Below are 18017 nucleotides of genomic sequence, written 5' to 3' on the forward strand. Positions count from 1 at the left end.
ATTTAGGACCTCGGGCTTATGAGTATTTCTGAAACTCTTTCTGTACAGTAATAAACACATTTGGTTTGTTAACTTATTCAAGGCACTGGAACTGACAGAATAATTAATCCTCACTCCACTCTTCCATGCCTGTTTTTCACGCTGTGGAATGGTTATGGAGCAGCACAGCAATCTCCCCAGGGCTCCAGGGCAGCAGCAGAACAGGCTGTGAGCAGCTCCCGGCACCCAAACTCTTCTTTAACCCACCCAACATCACTGCCTCCTATGACTCCACTTCCCAGACACTGCTCCAAGCGGGTTGTTATGTGTAACAAACACACAAACAGCTGTTACTACTGTTTACTTTTCACTTAGCAAGTGAGGTGTTCTTCCATTTGCATTACCTGCTCCTGAGAATCCCAACTAGTCCAAGAGATCATCAGGATTACGCTCTCATTATGGAGAATAAAATACTTTAACTCCTGTTTGTTCATCTCTCCTCACACTCCCCCCTCGCACAATTCCAGGGATCAGCCAGTGGAAGAGACAGCGGGAACAAAAGCAACGCGAGGCTGCGGGATGGAATAACAACAAGCAGGAACTTCCCAGCAAGTTGATCTCCTGATAAGAACCTGCTCCAGACAACAAAGGGAGGTCCGACCTGAGCGCTGGGAGAGAAGTCAGCAAGGAGAAATGTTCTCCCCGAACTCACCAGAAGGAAGCCGTGCTGGTGAGCAGCGCTCATGCCATGGCACTCGGAAGGAGCCGGGAAGGAGAGAAGGAGAGGTGATGACTTCATCAGAGGCAGCGAGAGAGGGAGGAATGCCTGGAATGCCAGAGCAGGCAGCAGCACCGGGACACGCAGGAGCGCAGGTTCCTGCTCCTATCCCGGGATGGGCTATGGAAGGGACACTTTGAGCACAACAAAACTGCACCAGCTCCTCTGCAGGTGATGCAGGAACTCCGAGTTGCCCAGAGCCCAGGGGCGGTGCGGAGGTGCCGCGGGCAGCCCTGCCGAGGTCAGGCCGTTCTTGAGCTGGGCACGGGGCTGAGCTCCGACCGGCCCCGCCCCAGCGGGCACCGCCCGGCCCTGTCCCAGCGGGCACCGCCCGGCCCCGCCCCAGCGGGCACTGCCCAGCCCTGCCCCAGCGGGCACCGCCGCTGCCCCAGCGGGCACTGCCCGGCACCGCCCGGCCCTGCCCCAGCGGGCACTGCCCGGCCCTGCCCGGCACCGCCGCTGCCCCAGCGCTGCCAGGGCGGAGCCCCTGTGAAACCGGAACGAACAGGAATTACCGGTCTCCTGCTCGCACAATTACAGGCCGTGAATTAATTTTATTGCTTAATGAATTTAGGTGTTATTCCTCTAATTTCTGCATTATCTAATAAGTCCTTATTACAAACCCGAGAGAGGAGAGGAGGAAGAACGGTGACAGTGATTTAACGTGGCTCATGGTAGCATTGATGAATTAAGAAAGTCTCTGGAGAACAGGTATCTGTAGTGTCTGTGTGACTCCACATACTCAGTAGAGGCTGCAGAAAAATCTACATTTCAGACAGCTCTGGGTGGCCACAGGAGCCCAGGAGAAAAGATGGATCTTTAGTCTGAATCCAAATGGGGATTTAGAAGGGAATAGAGGCACTTTAAAAAGCGGAATAGACAGCGACAGAAAATAATAAACACTGAGCTGAGCCAACTTTCCTCTTCACAAGGCGTGAAGAACTTTGAGTGGGAAGCAGAGATGCCACAATGTCTGATTTCCAGTGACACAGAGGCTGAGAGGTTATGAAAGCCCTTCCTGCTCCCATCAGCTGGCCCAGGAATGCAGCTCAGGGCCTCCTTTGGGGTTCAGGTACCTGCAGCATTTATTGGAATGGATCACCCACAGCCCTGCTGACCCTGTGAATTGCAGCTGATCCCTTACAGCAGTGTCAGAACCACACAAAATTAATTAAAAACCAAACCTCTATTAGGCAATAAAATAGACTTTTAAATGAAAATGGCCATGTGGCAGAAGTTGAGGGCAGGTGCTGGTGCCCTCTGAACAAGCAGACTCCTCTGAAAGCAAAGCTAATGAACACAGAGAGGGTGTTCTCCAGCCTAGGGGAAGCCATGCCACTCCTGCTTCTTATCTTAGAATAAAATTATTTCTTTTTGCATCTTAGAATCTCTGGCTTAAACATTCATAAGCTTCCATAAAGCCCAGCAATCCCCCTGGCTGTACCCACAACTCTTCCACATCAGAATCGCTGATTTACTCCCCAGTCATTTCATGCTCCAAGCAGAAATAGTTTCACATTTTCTCATGCTCTCATGACCTTTCCAGACAATTAAGGACACTGTTTACAGAACTACAGCTGGTAAAACCCCCTCTCCCTTATCTAACTGTTTACATACAGAACAAAAAAATAAATTGGGATCATTACTTGCCTTCTGGGCTACACTCTGGCACCAAATACTTGGAATTAAACAACTGAGTCTATGCCCACAGTTACTGCTCCCCACAGCAATGACACCAAACTGAGCCAGCCTCTTACCAGTGCCTTTGTTTCCCCCTCAGGTGACTGCAGTGGTACAAAAGCACCACATTCAGTGTGTCTCTGATGACAGTGCCCCTGCCTAAAAGCAGCAAAGCACACCTGAAGCACCACTTAGAGGCACACAATTCTCTGCAGCTCCAAGAACGGTGGCTGGGGCAGTTGTGTGAACTGAAGAGCCTTGTTAGAAGGAATACAGAAAACAAATCCCAGAAAACATCAGAACACACTGATGGTTTCACATCAGTGGAAACTGGTCCCCTCAGCTAAAACCTGTTACCTTATCTGTTATCTTCTCTCAAAGTGGGACTAAGAACTCCTGAAAGAAGAGCTTTTTCTTTGTTAAATAATGATTTGGAGTGACACTGACCTCTGCCACGGCACACTGTGCACTTTAATGGCTCTCCCCTCATCTCTGTGGCAGGTTCCTGGATATCATGGATTTAATATCCCTCATCCTGCTCCTGAGCCAGTGCTATTAATGGCTCTTGAATCTAGTGCTGAAAAAAGCTCTGCTATTTTTCTGAGTACTTGATATGTATCTATTCCTTAATTTTCTCTATTACCCAGTAAGAGAACTCCTCTCCCAGCATCTGCCTCGGTGCTTTCTGATGTGTGCAAGCAGCAAAGGCTCCTCTCTTGCCTTTCTGCGGGCTCTGGCTGCCGGGTGCCGGTGCCCCTCTCTCCGGGAAAGCTGGGCTGGGATTTCCATGCCCAGCCCGGGAGGAGCCGCGGTGCCCGGCCCAGCAATGGGCTGTGGGGCTGCGTGTGCCAGCCGCGGCCCCGGTGCCTCACTAGATGGAGCTGGAGGCCCTTGGCTGGCCCAGCGGCAGCGCGGGGAATCCTCCGGCTGCGCTGCGGCTGCGGGGCACTGATGGGCAGCGGAGCTCAGGGCGCTTTCCCTGCTCCTTCCCTGCGCTTTCCCTGCGCTTTCCCTGCTCTTTCCGTGCGCTTTCCCTGCGCTTTCCCTGCGCTTTCCCTGCGCTTTCCCTGCGCTTTCCCTGCGCTTTCCCTGCGCTTTCCGTGCGCTTTCCGTGCGCTTTCCCTGCGCTTTCCGTGCGCTTTCCCTGCGCTTTCCCTGCGCTTTCCGTGCGCTTTCCGTGCGCTTTCCCTGCGCTTTCCCTGCGCTTTCCGTGCGCTTTCCCTGCGCTTTCCCTGCGCTTTCCCCGCGCTTTCCCTGCGCTTTCCCTGCGCTTTCCCTGCGCTTTCCGTGCGCTTTCCGTGCGCTTTCCCTGCGCTTTCCCTGCGCTTTCCCTGCGCTTTCCTTGCGCTTTCCCTGCGCTTTCCCTGCTCCTTCCCTGCTCTTTCCCTGCTCTTTCCCTGCTCTGGAGCCATCCCAGCACAGCCAGGCACTCTGACAGAGACCCAGGGCAAGTCCTGCCCTCCAGAAATCCAGGTGAACACATCCTGAGGAGACAGATTAAACCCACTTGTCAAAGGAAAATCCCTCTCCAAGGGAAAAAGGGAAAGGAAAGAATAGCACTAATGGGAAAGGAAAGCTGAGGTAATTCTCATTGTGAGAGGTCTGAAAATTCAGCAGCTCTTGGGTGCTACAAGCCTGGAGACCAGATCAGATCCAGGTGCATGAGGTACAGCTACAGTCCCAGACCTGTGCCAGGGACAGAACAGAAGGCATCCAGAAAATGACCCTCCCTTTCTGAAGATAAACAGCAAATCATGCTGATTGAGCAGCCTGCAGCACAAACTCTGTTTTACTGCCTGGTATTTTTTAACTAGATATGTGTATATATAGCTGGTATTTTTATTCTTTCATTATTAGTCTCTAAAATAAAATATGTATGATATTTATCTTCCTCTGCTATGATATCCACAGAACAAATTCCTCCTCTGCTAACGGCATATCATTAGGAGCCTTTTCTCCAGGGCGAAATTGAAATCAAGCTCAGACTTAAAAAATACATCAGAAAAAGCTGAAATTCTATCCTGGTTGGGGGCCAGACTGTGGTGACTGCCAATACCCTGGTTAAAGTGGAAAGGATGATAAAGTGAAGTGGAACATCAGCTTCCTCCCATGTGATGATAAAGACAAGCAACACGGAGTGTGGAGAACAAGGAGTCAGCTCTGGGGAGATTTAAATTAGGCTCATCCATCATGCTGAACCTTCCTGCAAAGATTCTGCTCTGTCACCACGAGCTTTCCTGCAGCACTTTATCCACAGAGGCAATCTGAGGGCAAGGAGAAAGTTCCATGCTCTGCAGTTCCTGTCCCTGTCTCGGGAGGTGTCACCTGGACGCAGCACCCAGGGCAGGGTGGCTCTGTCCCCGTCAGGGGCTCTCCCCAGGAGCGCCCTGGACAGCTGAGCTGAGCAGGCCACAACAGCTCCCTTCACATGAGGCACCCTCAGGAGAAATGGAAACTTCCCACAGCTCATTCCCAGGCCATTCTTCCAGCCCTGCACAGTGGCTGCTGGAACAGGTCTGTACTGGTAAAATGCAAATTAAATAAATAAATACTTAATTTATAAGCATGATTCATCAGAGGTTTCATCTTCTACAGCAAAGAAACAGATGTTCTATTGATGGCACTTCATTAGAGAGATAAATGGGGTCACACACGTATCTCTGTTCACATCCATCTGCATAATAGACCAAACATTAAGGTTTGAATTTCGCATGGTGCATGTGGCTCTCAGAGCAGTCCCAATGCCCAGAGCCTGCTCACCCACCTCAGATTGTCTCAACAGCCAAGGAACTTTAACTCTGCTCAGAAAAGCAGGAGGCTGGGATCTAACACTGGATATTTAGGAGACAGTTTCACTGGGAACACAGAAGAATACTGGATTTTAAATAATGGATGGCAGTGATTTTTTGTGACCACCAAAATACAGCATCTGTCATGAGGAAGCAACTCAAAGCAGCAGTGACAGCCAAGTCTGGAACCCCTGTTGTTCCTCCAGTTCACGTCAGGGAGGGTTAGGATGGGGGACAGGGTTAGGGAGAGCTGAGAGGGATTTTCTGGTTTTCCATTCATTAATGCAGGAGGCCTCAGAGCTCCCCTGGCTAACAGAAACAAGTCTCCTGCACTTCACAGGCATTAATAGAAGATAAAATGAGTGGTATCCTTTGCACAGATGTGCCTCTGCTGTGTGTGGATGTGAGTGTGTGCACAGCTGTGTTGGCACAGCAGCTCTGCACACCTGGGCAATGCCCCCTGTGCCAAGGCACTGCTGAGATCCCATCCCTGCTCACTGCTGTTCCCCATCCATCTCTCCTCTGGCTGCTCAGACTCTCTCAGCAATTGTTTCACTATTAGAAATTGTGGAATGTAAATCCTAATTTATTGTGACTGATCCTTTTATTTCCTCTGGGGGTGGGTGGGTATTTCTGCTCCTCTCCCACAAACCTGCTCTGCAAACACTCGCAGGTGGCAGCTGCACACTCACTCTGCAGTTTTCAAGCAAACAACACCAGTGCCAAGGAGAGACAAGGAACATTAAAAACCAGTCGTGTTTTCACTTCCCAACCTATTTTTGAAACAGGAGGGAGCAGGAGAATGTTCTTACCTACACCAACACTGACATTTGCATTTTCCATCCTAAAAAATATGCAAGATCTGTGTTGGGATTTCTCCCTCCAGAACTGCCCTGCAGTCACTCTGAGGAGCAAATGGGCACTTGAACAGCAACACTGCAACCCTGCAGAGCAATTCAGCAATTTAGTGACCAACATTCACCCTCCTGGGGGGTTCATGCACCCCACCCCACTCTCTGAAATTTCCTTTCGGTGTTCACCAGACTTTGAGCTGATCCTAGAAGCAGAGTTATGTAAATGAACACCAAATGTTCTCACTTCAAACACACCAGCCCCATCAAAATGTGTTCTAGTCTAAGGGTATAAAGGTAATAATTGGTAACCTTTGACTGCTAAAAATGTAAAGGGAAAAGATCTTTCATTTAAAACTTGCTCGTTTGGTTACCATGGACACTGCTTAATCATGAAGGATGACTATTACTTGTTCCTATAGAAACCAAGAAGCTCAAGAAGCATCCTGTAATTTAACTCCAGACGCCAAATTTTACACCAGTCCCCCTATTAGCACATTTGGGTACTTCAGAACAAGCCCAAGCTTGATCTCTGACTCTAAAAGAAATTCAGTGATGCAGAAATGCTGTAAGAAACCAAAAATATGACCATGTAAAGTACAAAAGAAACTTGCACTTCACATAAATTGGTTTCTTCAAAAGGAAACATTAAGTGCTCAGCATCTGAGGATTCCTCTTTCAGTGCAAATGTTAACGAAGCAAAACTTTGGTTGTCTTTATTGCTGTCAGTGTTCTCCAAGTCCATACAATTGCAGGGCATGTTTTTCATCCAACTGAATGCTTCAATGCTCAACTTAAGATGAACTTCTGGAGCAGTGTGAGAGCCTGGGATTCCTAATGAGCCTCTGGGAGCTGCTCGTGGTCCCAGCCTGGCTCTCCAAACCAGACCTACAATAAGAACATGCCCCTCATGCAAGGAAAAAACCAATGGGCAGCACAAACCTGCAAAATTCAGGCCATGTGTTGCTCTAACAAGTCTTTTAGAGTTTATGTTATTAGTAAAACCACAACACTTGTCTGGCATTGCTCATCACCTCAAAGCTTTACCTTCAGCACCAAGAAACATTAGTCAGAATCTCTCTCTTGTGTAGGTCTGGGCGAAAAAAGCTTGCAGAAATTGCCTGTGGCTGACACTGAATGGGGAATGGTTCACAGTTCTCAAAAAACCATCCATTTTTCCATTCTCTGATTCCCAAAGGGGCCTGAGGAACTCAGTGTAAAAGCCTGACCCCGGGGCTGCACAAACCAGTGACAGGAGTCAGGAGTTCTGTGCACCTTCTTCCACAAGCATGTACACAAACACACAAACAATTTGGGTCTGACTCTAAAATACTCTCTGGAGTGTTGCAAAGGAAAGCAAACCACGCTCAGAAGTGTCTGAGCTGAAAAAAGCAAAACTGATAAAGCCCAAATGAGAACGTTCCCTGACCCAGCTCGTTCCCATCTCTATTGAGAGCAGAGTGAATTAAAGGATTAGAGAGTGCCTTCAGTGCAATAACTTAGGGGATTAGTGGCACACTAGAAGACCTTCAAGGGAAATACAGGTTTAAAAGCTTTAAAAGGCAGCTCTGTGTCTAAATTGTTTGGACTGCCACAGCTGTAAGGAGACAAACTTACTCTAATACATGAGTGATCATGAAAAGTCTGCTGAAACCCCTCGAAGCATGTTTTTGGAAGCAATTCTAGTTTGGACTCAGACCAGGGTTTTTAACCTCTTTCTCATTTAGTACCCACAGCTTGTAGATAAAAACTCATTGTGCATTACTCGAGAGCAAATCTGCTCCTTCACTCCTTGCAGGGCAGTCAGCCCCTCTCAGGAACTCAGTCAGGGAAAAGGGGAAAAGGATGGGACTGCCAGGGGAGAGGGCTGCAAACAGAGATAGAGGAAGAGATGAGCAAAAAGCGACAGTGCTCCTGAGAGAGTCCCACCGGGCTTTCCCAGGGGAACTGTTACAACTGGATTCATTTTAGATCTCGTAGGAATTTCTCAGAGAACATCACTGAGTGTGGATGTTCCTGCATTGCTGGAGGAGGTGGGGCAGGTCAGGCTTTGCTGTAGGAGCAAAGGGAGTCAAGGCACTGCTGCCACCTCCTTCCTGCTGAAGGGTCAGCCCAATAAATTTGCCTGCAATAAATTCACTCTAAATTTTTGCTTATTAAAGGGATTCTGAGATTTAAGCGTTGTTTAATATCAAAACAATTCCAGAATTCCTCCACACACCACTTCCCAAGTCATTAAATTTAGTCTCGATTTTTACTAGACAATGAAGCATTGAACAAACACAGCAAAGTCTCAGCTGGAGCACTGGTGCTAAAAATAGCACAGCTGTCAGTGAATATTTCCTATAAACAGCACAGCTTTAAACATTTTGCATATCTTTTCTATGGGCATCTGTCAGCCATGCTGTTAAAATTTCAATGAAAGGCTGCAAGACTTCTGTGGTGAAACAGAAAATGCCACAAAAGAGACTTGAAAAACAAAGCAATGATCATTAAAAAGTGCAAAGCAGGAAGGTCTCCTTTTCCTGGCATTTAAAAGACACCACCCTTGTAAAAAAAAACAAACCCAAGCCTATTGCTAATATTTATTACTGGGCTCCTCACTTGCCTGCTCCCAGCCCTTAAAAGAAAAACAAAGTCCTGCAGAGGTGGAGAGGGAGAAATTCCAGCTGGCATTCCTTGTCCAGCATCACTTTTAGTTAATGTGCTGCAGAACAGATTTTCAGCTAGGGAAGATTAGTGGGAGGTGAGTGCAATATCAGTCGGCTTTAAATATAATAAAACCTCCTTAGTTGTTATGTCACTCTGGGACATGCTGGGACAATTTTCCAATCTCTGCTTCCCTTGTCCCAAGGGAGTGCCTGAACCTCCAAGGTATTGATTATTTGGGTATAAGCTGATCTCTCATTTATCACTTAAAAGCTTTTGATTTCATCAAACAGAGAGACAAAGACTAAATTCCAGCTGTTTTCAACAGATGTGTATCTGAATAGCCTGTGCTGAGAAAAAAACCCAGCCTGACCTTGGCCTCCCAGCTCAGTGTTCAGTGCACTGAAATTCTGGGTTTTGCTGAAGATCAGTCAGTTTTCTCTTCACAGCTGCCATCAAAGGAAAGGAAGAAGAAAGTCTGTTTAATAAAAATCCTTTTCATAAAACACCTTGAAAAGCATCTGTGATAAACAGAACACAGAGCAAGACATTTATGTCTGAGGCTGACAGAGGCAGAAGGATCAGGAACACTAAACCTTCAAGATCAGGAACTCCAATGTTCTCAAATTCTCAGGCCTTTGATGCCAGCTGATTTCCTGCTGAGTTTTACACAAGAAGGCCCTGAAGCCAAAGCTGCATTTGGCTCAGAGATGGGACTGGGAATGCAGCACCGTGAGCGGTTTCTGTCAGCAAAGGGAATTTTCAGAACCCTTCCCACTGACCCCCATCCCTCCATGGTGTCCATGGGTAAGGAGCAGCAGGGAGGGATCCTGAAGAAAGCCACGGACCCAAGTGCAGCCACAAGCAGGTGCTGCTGTCACTGCAAATTCTCCTTCTCCCCGCTCTGCCTCCCAAGTACCTTCCACTGCATCAGATGGGTCACCTGGGAGTAATTATAATTACTGCCATGATTCCTCCTGCAGTCCCACACATCTCTGAGCTGAACAGATGCTCCAGGCGTTCTGCAGGTAGATTTTTATCTAACTGATGTTGACCTGCAGCACGTCCTGACTCTCTGTGAGAGCAGAGCTGGGGGTTTCAGGCACTGTCCTCCTTCCAGCAGAGATTTGCAGTGCAGTGAAGCCTGTCTGCTTTACCCACTCCCAAACAGGCACAGTTTAAACGTGCTGGAGGCAGGATCTCATCAGCCTCTCAGAGCAGCCTTCCCCTCCTGCCTGGCTTTGCCCTCCCCAGCAGTGCCACTGGTCAGATATTGCAGCCTGGGCCCCCAGAGGGACAGAGTGACAGACACACGGACACGTGATGGATGTGTCAGAGGCACCAGGGCTGACCAGAGAGCTCCACAACAGAGGGTGCCATCACACGAGCCACTGAACAAGCTGCTGTCACTGCCAACAGCTCTGAGTCCTGGACATTTTTCTGCACACTGAAGCAGGCTGGCTCCATCTGGAGTCCCAACACAAAGCTCTTCCTCCCTCCCTCAGATCCTTGCACACAAAATGCAAACTCTGCTCACTTTGCCCAGCTGGAAGCACCAGAGCAGCTCTTTCCTGAGGGAGTGGCTCTCTCTGTACCTCAGGAAGCAAAATCCATTTCCCAGACTGGGTCTCAGCCCTCCCAGAGCTGTGCAACCCCAGCCTGACTTTTCCTGCTGCTCCTGGAGCCCCCAGACCCCCACAGTTCATCCTTCTTCCAGTGGGAACAAAACTGTTAAGGAAAGTATTCCTGCTGCATTATTGCAGCACTTCCATCACCCTGCCCAGCCTGGACAAGCTCCCTCTGACCTGCTGTGTGACACCACCCCTGCACAACAGAAACAGATCAAAACAAAGAGAAAATTCTCATCCAGCTTTGCAAATCCCTTTCAGATGTACAGATAAGAGGAGCTCAGCCACTGCTGAGAGGCAGGGATCCCACAGACAACACAAAATACTCCAGGAGAGATCAACAGCAACAAGATTTCAGCTGGTTCAAATCCAATTTCTTACAAACTTTCGGGCTGATTCCCATTTCCATCAAATCTGCCTGAATATTCCTCGTGTTCCTGACAAATGATGCCATTAAGTTCACTTTGGGTTACCTAAACGAAACTGAACACATTTAGTTTGTCACAGTAACTGAAATGACAGTAAAATATTTTGGTTTTGCACAGCACACAAATAAAGAGGGAAAGGGAACTGGGACGTGTTTGGGAGTTTACAAACACTCCTCCCTGACAGGCAAAACAACAAAAAAATCATGCAAAGAAAACCACGGTCTGAAGGAAAAGCTGAAGCTCAGGGACTCATTTAGCTTCCCATTGTTTTCTCAGCAATGATTCAAAATCCTTAAAATCGTCCTGAGTGCCAGGAAAAGAGGAAAGAGGACATTGCACCGAGCTAAATCTTACAGTACTAGAGAAAAGTTTAAAATCTGCTCCATAAATCAGAATTAACTGCATTGAGACAAGTCCAAGCCTGGATTTGCACAGACACCTGATGTAAAGTTGCAGTTGTGCTTTTTATTCACACAATAACAAGAAAAGGGGAAATCTTTTCAGTTAATGGCTTTGATTAGGCTCACAGCATGATAAATACACCAGGACTGCCAGACTGCAGGGCAAACACAACCCTCTCCCCTCCTCTGAAAAAATTCAATAGGAAAACACTCACATACTCCCACTTTTTGGCTGCTTTAACGACAGGGAAAAGAACCAATAAACAGTTATTTCACAGCAGAAGAAAGAGAAAGGCAGAATAGCTGGTTTTAAAAATGCAACTGGGTCAGTTGCTGCCTCCAGTAGAAGGAATGGGCTGCCTGTGCCCTACAGAAACATCCCTCTGTGGACCTCCCTCCTGCTGCTGAGGACAAATAAGCTCTTTTAGAGCAGGATTTTTTAAAGTGCAAAGTGATTTGGGGCTTCAGGTCCCACAGGTTTCTGCAATGCCTCAGGAGCACAATCTTTAGGCTCTTTGGAAAATCCTACCCCTAAACAGTTCTCAGCTTTGTCATCTCCAGCCCCTGGTGACCCTCGGCTCACGAAGAACAAGAATCCAGGCACACATCTCTGCTGAGAGAGCCCATCTCCTCAGCACGGCTTTCCAAAGCTCTGCAAGCATCAGTGAGGCCTCCAAACCCTGGGAGAGGCAGCTCCCTCAATGGCAGAGCGCAGAGCTGAGCCTGGTTAGCTGGAAAGCCGGCTTAGAGCAGCACACGGGGTTAGAGCAGCCACGCTGGCCCCAGTCCCTCGCACACTGACCTTGTGCAGAGCCCGGGCCGCTCCCGGGCTGGGGGGCCCGCGCCCCTCCTCATCCTCACCCTCATCCTCATCCTCATCCTCACCCTCATCCTCACCCTCACCCTCACCCTCATCCTCATCCTCATCCCCTCACTCACCCTCATCCTTCTATCCTCATCCTCACTCCTCACATCTCATCCACCTCATCCTCATCCTCATCCTACCATCTCACCTCACCCCCCATCTCATCCTCATCCTCACCTCATCCTCACCCTCATCTTCATCCTCATCCTCATCCTCACCCTCATCCTCATCCTCATCCTCACCCTCATCCTCATCCTCACCTCACCCTCTCCTCACTTCTCCTCATCCTCATCTCATCCTCATCTCATCCTCATCCTCATCCTCATCCTCATCCTCACCCTCACCCTCATCCTCATCCTCATCCTCATCCTCACCCTCATCCTCATCCTCATCCTCATCCTCATCCTCATCCTCACCCTCACCCTCATCCTCATCCTCACCCTCATCCTCATCCTCACCCTCATCCTCACCCTCATCCTCACCCTCACCCTCATCCTCATCCTCATCCTCACCCTCACCCTCATCCTCATCCTCACCCTCATCCTCACCCTCACCCTCACCCTCACCCTCACCCTCACCCTCACCCTCATCCTCATCCTCATCCTCATCCTCATCCTCATCCTCATCCTCATCCTCACCCTCATCCTCATCCTCATCCTCATCCTCATCCTCATCCTCACCTCATCCTCATCCTTATCCTCACCCTCACCCTCATCCTCATCCTCACCCTCATCCTCACCCTCACCCTCATCCTCACCTCATCTTCATCCTCACCCTCATCCTCACCCTCATCCTCATCCTCACCCCCATCCTCATCCTCACCTCACCCTCATCCTCATCTTCACCCTCACCCTCATCCTCGTCCTCATCCTCACCCTCATCCTCATCCTCATCCTCATCCTCATCCTCACCCTCATCCTCATCCTCATCCTCATCCTCATCCTCATCCTCACCCTCATCCTCATCCTCATCCTCACCCTCACCCTCATCCTCATCCTCACCCTCATCCTCACCCTCACCCTCATCCTCATCCTCATCCTCATCCTCACCCTCATCCTCATCCTCATCCTCATCCTCATCCTCATCCTCATCCTCATCCTCACCCTCACCCTCATCCTCATCTCACCCTCATCCTCACCCTCATCCTCATCCTCATCCTCACCCTCACCCTCATCCTCACCTACCTACGGCAGCGGGCAGAGCACGGCAAGGAAAGAGCTCGCAATTACCCCTGCTAAGCCTGTTCCGGCTGCGGGATCGGCTGCGCTGTCTCTGCAGTCGGGACCTCCGGAGCAGTCGGTAGTAGTAGGACGGTCTCCCAGAACTTTTCCTGCTGTTCATGGACATTTTTGGATCTATTTTACACACCCAGACATGCAGGCACGGGTTCGCTCTCCGCTCTGGTACAGGAGCAAAACAGTCCCAGCGTTTTAATGAACTGGAGGGTGGTTCTTTGGAGGGGAAAGGGAGAGGGGGGAAGAGGAACTCTTCACTTGACACATTTAAAAAGAAAAACAACAAGAAGAAAACATAAGAGGGAGAGAGAGAGGGAAAAAAAAGCAGGAGGCACCGGAGTGCATGTCTCAGCCGAGGGAGGACTCCAAGCGAGCAAGATAAACTGTGCTAACAACTCCTGCCCCCAAAAAGATAAGGCTGCTGGAGTAGGAATAGGAAGCCAGAGCTGGCCTGGGCTCCTGAAACGTGAAGCATAGGCTGGGGGAAATCCTGGACTGGATCCTGTCCGCCAGACATCTGATCAGAGTGTCCTGGAAGGATTCCCGGCTCCCGGCCCGGCCCCGGCCGCTCTGCCTGCCCCGAGCCCGCTCATCTGTGGGGAGGGATCGGAGAGGGGATAATGATTTCCTGGCCATGGCACACATGGTAATAATCATCATGGAGCAAAAGCCCCGGAAAATAAAGTGAAATTTGAGAGGGGAAAACTTTAATTAGAAGTTGAATGAACAGAGCTCCAGACTCCCCTGGAGGCCCATTTCCTTTCAACATTCAAACTGAGTTATAGCACATCCCACAAATTAGAGAAAGGGCCTATTTACCATTTGGGTCCTGATGGCATCGAAGATTCTGCCTCCGGCTCATATTGCTCCATAAAATTACATTTCAATGGGCAGAATTAACACTTTAAGCCATGGAAGAAAATAAAACTACATATATATATTAAACAGATAAAACATTTCACTCCACCTTTACTGCTTCAAAAGGTCAAAAGTGAATTGTCCAGAATTCTGCACCTAAGCTCCTTCCCTTGATGGCACAAAAATGACTCTGCAGGAAGTGACAGAAAACATTTCAGAGACCCAGAATGGTGGCCAAGAACTGAATGCGTGGCTGCTGCTTCTCCCAGGCTGGCAGGTAACAGAGAAACCTCATCCGAGTGGGATGAGCTGCAAAACAACATCTGCACAATAACTCTGTGTTGTGTCCTCAGTTGTCATTTTTCCCAGACTTCTGTGCAAATTTATCTTTGTGGTGTCTCATGACCAGCCACGGGCTTGGCTGTGGATGAGCCCCGTTCCCCCGGAGCAGGAGCTTCAGCAGGAGCTGGAAAACTTCCCTGGATTATCCTGTCTTGTACCTCCAGTAACAAGAGGCAGAAACTGCACCGGGACAGGAGTCCCTTCCCCAGCACCAGCCATCCTCCCCGATTTGAGGGTTTCACACATTTCCACAGCCATGGAAAACATCAGCGCTGTGTGTCGGCCGAGAAAGGCCCGTCCAGGAGGAAGCCCAAGGCTCGCTCTTGCCTGAAGTCCATGCCTGGTTTTGAGGCCACACGTGAGGAATTCGGCGCCAGCTTTCAGGCAGTGCAGGAATGAGCACTGGGGAGGGCAGCGCCAAGTTCAGGTCAAGGAGGCAGATCCCAGCTGGACAGCGGGGGCTCCCGGCCCGGCAGGGGGACATCGCCTGCACACCCTGCACATCCCCACCAAGGCAAAGCCCCCACGTGCTGCTCATCTGCTCCTCCTCCTAGCCAGAATCGCCTTCTTCTGCATATTGGGTACATAAAAAAATAAAAATACAGGGACAACTCCAACTGTTTTCCAGATGAGCAGAGACTCGTCCTGTGCAGCTGATTCAACTCCCAAAAGGAGCTGAGAACATCCAGAAAACAGCGATGGGAAAGGCTGAAAATACTGAGGGGTTTGGTTAAAGATTTGCTGTAGACGAGAACTCAAATATTCAGGTGTCTCTCTGCAATTCTGTGTCATAATAACTGGGATGAAAGCTCTGAAGAGAGTCTTTCACAATTATGCTTTTATCACTAGAAATATCTTTAAAACGGCCTATCCAATTTACTTTTGTCATTCCCAATAGGAAAAAAAAAGCACTGATGGAAATGAAAGTTTAAAGAAAACCATTTTAAAAGCTCACCCAAATTTAGATGATCTGAAAGGGGAAGGTTTGATTTTGTTTAAGTGGAGCGAGGTGACTCATGCTCAGAGCCCTGGGGATGCGGCAGGGGCGGCTGCTGGGGATCTCCCCAAGCTCTGAGGGAATGGGAGGTGGGAACACTCAGAGATTTTTATTTTTAATCAGCCAGGTACCTTCAGAAACACTCATACAGGTGACCACGAAGCAGGAGAGGTTAATGAGGGACTGTGAACTGTATGACAAGAGAAAGCAGCCCTATATAAAAGTATAAAGAAATGGTTGGGAGTTGTGTTTCAGTTTCCCCAGCTTGGCTCTGTCTCTCTCACTTAACAATGTTTCTGAAGGATTTAACTTCAGATGCTACAGGATGAAGAAGTATTAAACATAATTATCTTTTTTTCCTACAGTATCTTTTGTCCACCAGAGCACAGACACGTCTGCATATTTGCTTCTGCAAATACTTGCTCAGTTGAATGTACTTAAAACACATGAACTTCCTCTTTTTCATTCAGGTAAAAAAAAAAAAAAATCCAAGGAATGTGCCCAATATCAAGTGGGGAAGTCAGTTATTTGCTTCTAATAAATAATGTCCTGACTTTTTTTAAGAAAGAGCCATAATGTATTTTTAAAATGTGAATAAAAGAATTTCTCAGATATCCCTATCTGAAAAGGAAGTAAGGGAATGACACCTCCAATTCCCAACAAGGAGAGTTTTAGATAAGGTTTAAATTTCTGCATCTCCTCGGCGGTGGGAATTCACAGCAGGCTGGCTCTGAGGAGGCCAAAGCTGTGTGTGTGTGTTACAGGGGGGCACAGGGGAAGGGTCTGAGAGCCTGGAGACGTTTCCTGCACCCACCGTGAACTCGGGACGGGGCAGAACCACCGAGCTGACTCAGAGCACGGCACATTTCACATTTCCTGCCCGCTTCCCAGCAGAACAATGGAGCTAAAGAACATCAGCTTCTCCCAGCAGCTGGGGGAGACCACAACAAAATCACTTCACTTGCTCTGCTGACACACGACACTCCTCCCAGGTACACTGGTTTATGACCTGACTGCTAATGATGCTAATAAAATTTACAAAGCCAAAATCCATCTAAAGACTTGTGCTAAATTTCCACAGACCTAACGAAGCAATTAAAACACATGGAGTCCAATGCAATGGAAGAAGAAACTTCTACCAGAATCAAACATCCAATGCCTCAGAGCAGCCTGCTCCTTTCAACAACAGGAAAAAACCAGGAGTGTGAAGTCTCCACTGTACAGCAAAAATTCCAAACTAAAAACAAAAACCTTGTACAAATCCCTAAATCAAACAAAGGCCCTCAGACGTAACTGGGAGCTGCACAACACTTCCCAGCACTGTGTCTTCCACGCTGAGCTGCTGGCAGGAAATATTTGTTTAAGCAGGACTATTCTTCCCAAATACCCCTCATTACTAAAATAAAATGCTAGCAGTGATTCATTGAGTGATTAACAGAGTAACTTCAGCTCTGGCTTTCCCAGGATCCCCCATTTCCTTCTCCAAGACAAAACTGTGGCAGTTCTCTGCTGTGATCCTGGAGGGGATCACAAAAAAGCGACCTCAAAATCTCACCTGGTCCAACCTTCAGTGGGAAGAGAGCCCAAATGATCATCTTTACCTTCACATCTGCACAGTTAAATAAAACCCACATCACCTCTAGGTTAGGAATCCAATTATTAGATGTAATAACAAATACTGTAATAAACTACAAAATCCGCATTGACCTTAATCAAAATATTCATATAACAAAAGAAATTAACTCCTAAAAATATTTTTACTTTGTATTTCAGCAGTAAACTTGCTGTTGTGTTGCTGCAGGGAAGGAGTTGATAAAAGTCTGGCATCAGTGCCTTTCTGTGCCAGATTTATGGGTTATTATTAGCAGAAGGCTCAGCTATTTATGCTGAGTTCTGTTACAGTGGCTTTGCAGGGCGGTGTGCTAAAGGCCAGGGAAGGAACCACGAACCCTCCAGCAGCTCCTGCAGGGCATCACCGTCCTTGCCTGCCTGGAAGCTGAGTCTGCTCTCAGGCAGAGGGGGAGAAGAGGCTTTGCAGGAACTGCTGAGCACACAGAGAACTTCTCCCCGTGTCAGGAGTGCGAGGGCTCAGGGAAGGAGCTGCCTCCCCTCCCTTCCCTTCCTGATGCCATCTGGACACCTGAGGCTCCCCCTCAGCAAGATTCAGCTCTCGGGGTGTTTAATCTCATGACAACATCCACTGACAGCAGCATCTCTGCTGGCAAGTGAAATGAGAGATTAACTTGATTGCACATGCTATGTAAAACTTATTTCCTGATTAATTAATAGATTAGGCACTTCCAATTCATGTTTAAATGCCTGATAATGATCTCACACTCATATAACAAATCACTGATTTATATACACACAATCTAAACTTCATTTTTCATGTGACAGATTATTTTCTTCCTTTCCTTGCCACATAATTTGCAAACTCCACTGCAAATATAGTTGCTCGTTTCACTTGCTTTTTGGCATCAGATGACTCATCCAAGGAATATTTTGGCAAGAATGATCTTTAGCCATCTTCCTTATCA

At 48.2% G+C, this 18017-nt stretch overlaps 1 protein-coding gene across 7 annotated transcripts in view; it reads right to left on the minus strand.

Moving 5' to 3' along the window:
* Positions 1–18017, minus strand: part of DAB2IP (DAB2 interacting protein) — a 151665-nt gene that overhangs the window by 108002 nt on the left and 25646 nt on the right. For 2 of the 7 annotated variants that reach the window (XM_064728038.1, XM_064728040.1), the window contains exon 1: positions 13233–13551. The exons of 3 other annotated variants lie outside the window; for them this stretch is intronic. In XM_064728038.1, coding sequence (XP_064584108.1) covers positions 13233–13395 — 163 coding nt within the window. In that variant the 5' untranslated portion in view covers positions 13396–13551. Of the gene's footprint in view, positions 1–13232; positions 13552–18017 lie in introns of those variants that run through there. 2 more of the 7 variants (XM_064728036.1, XM_064728035.1) reach the window with 2 other exon arrangements.

This window comes from Zonotrichia leucophrys, chromosome 17 (assembly GCF_028769735.1).
Source record: "Zonotrichia leucophrys gambelii isolate GWCS_2022_RI chromosome 17, RI_Zleu_2.0, whole genome shotgun sequence".
In the NCBI taxonomy this organism is placed as follows: Eukaryota; Metazoa; Chordata; class Aves; order Passeriformes; family Passerellidae; genus Zonotrichia; species Zonotrichia leucophrys.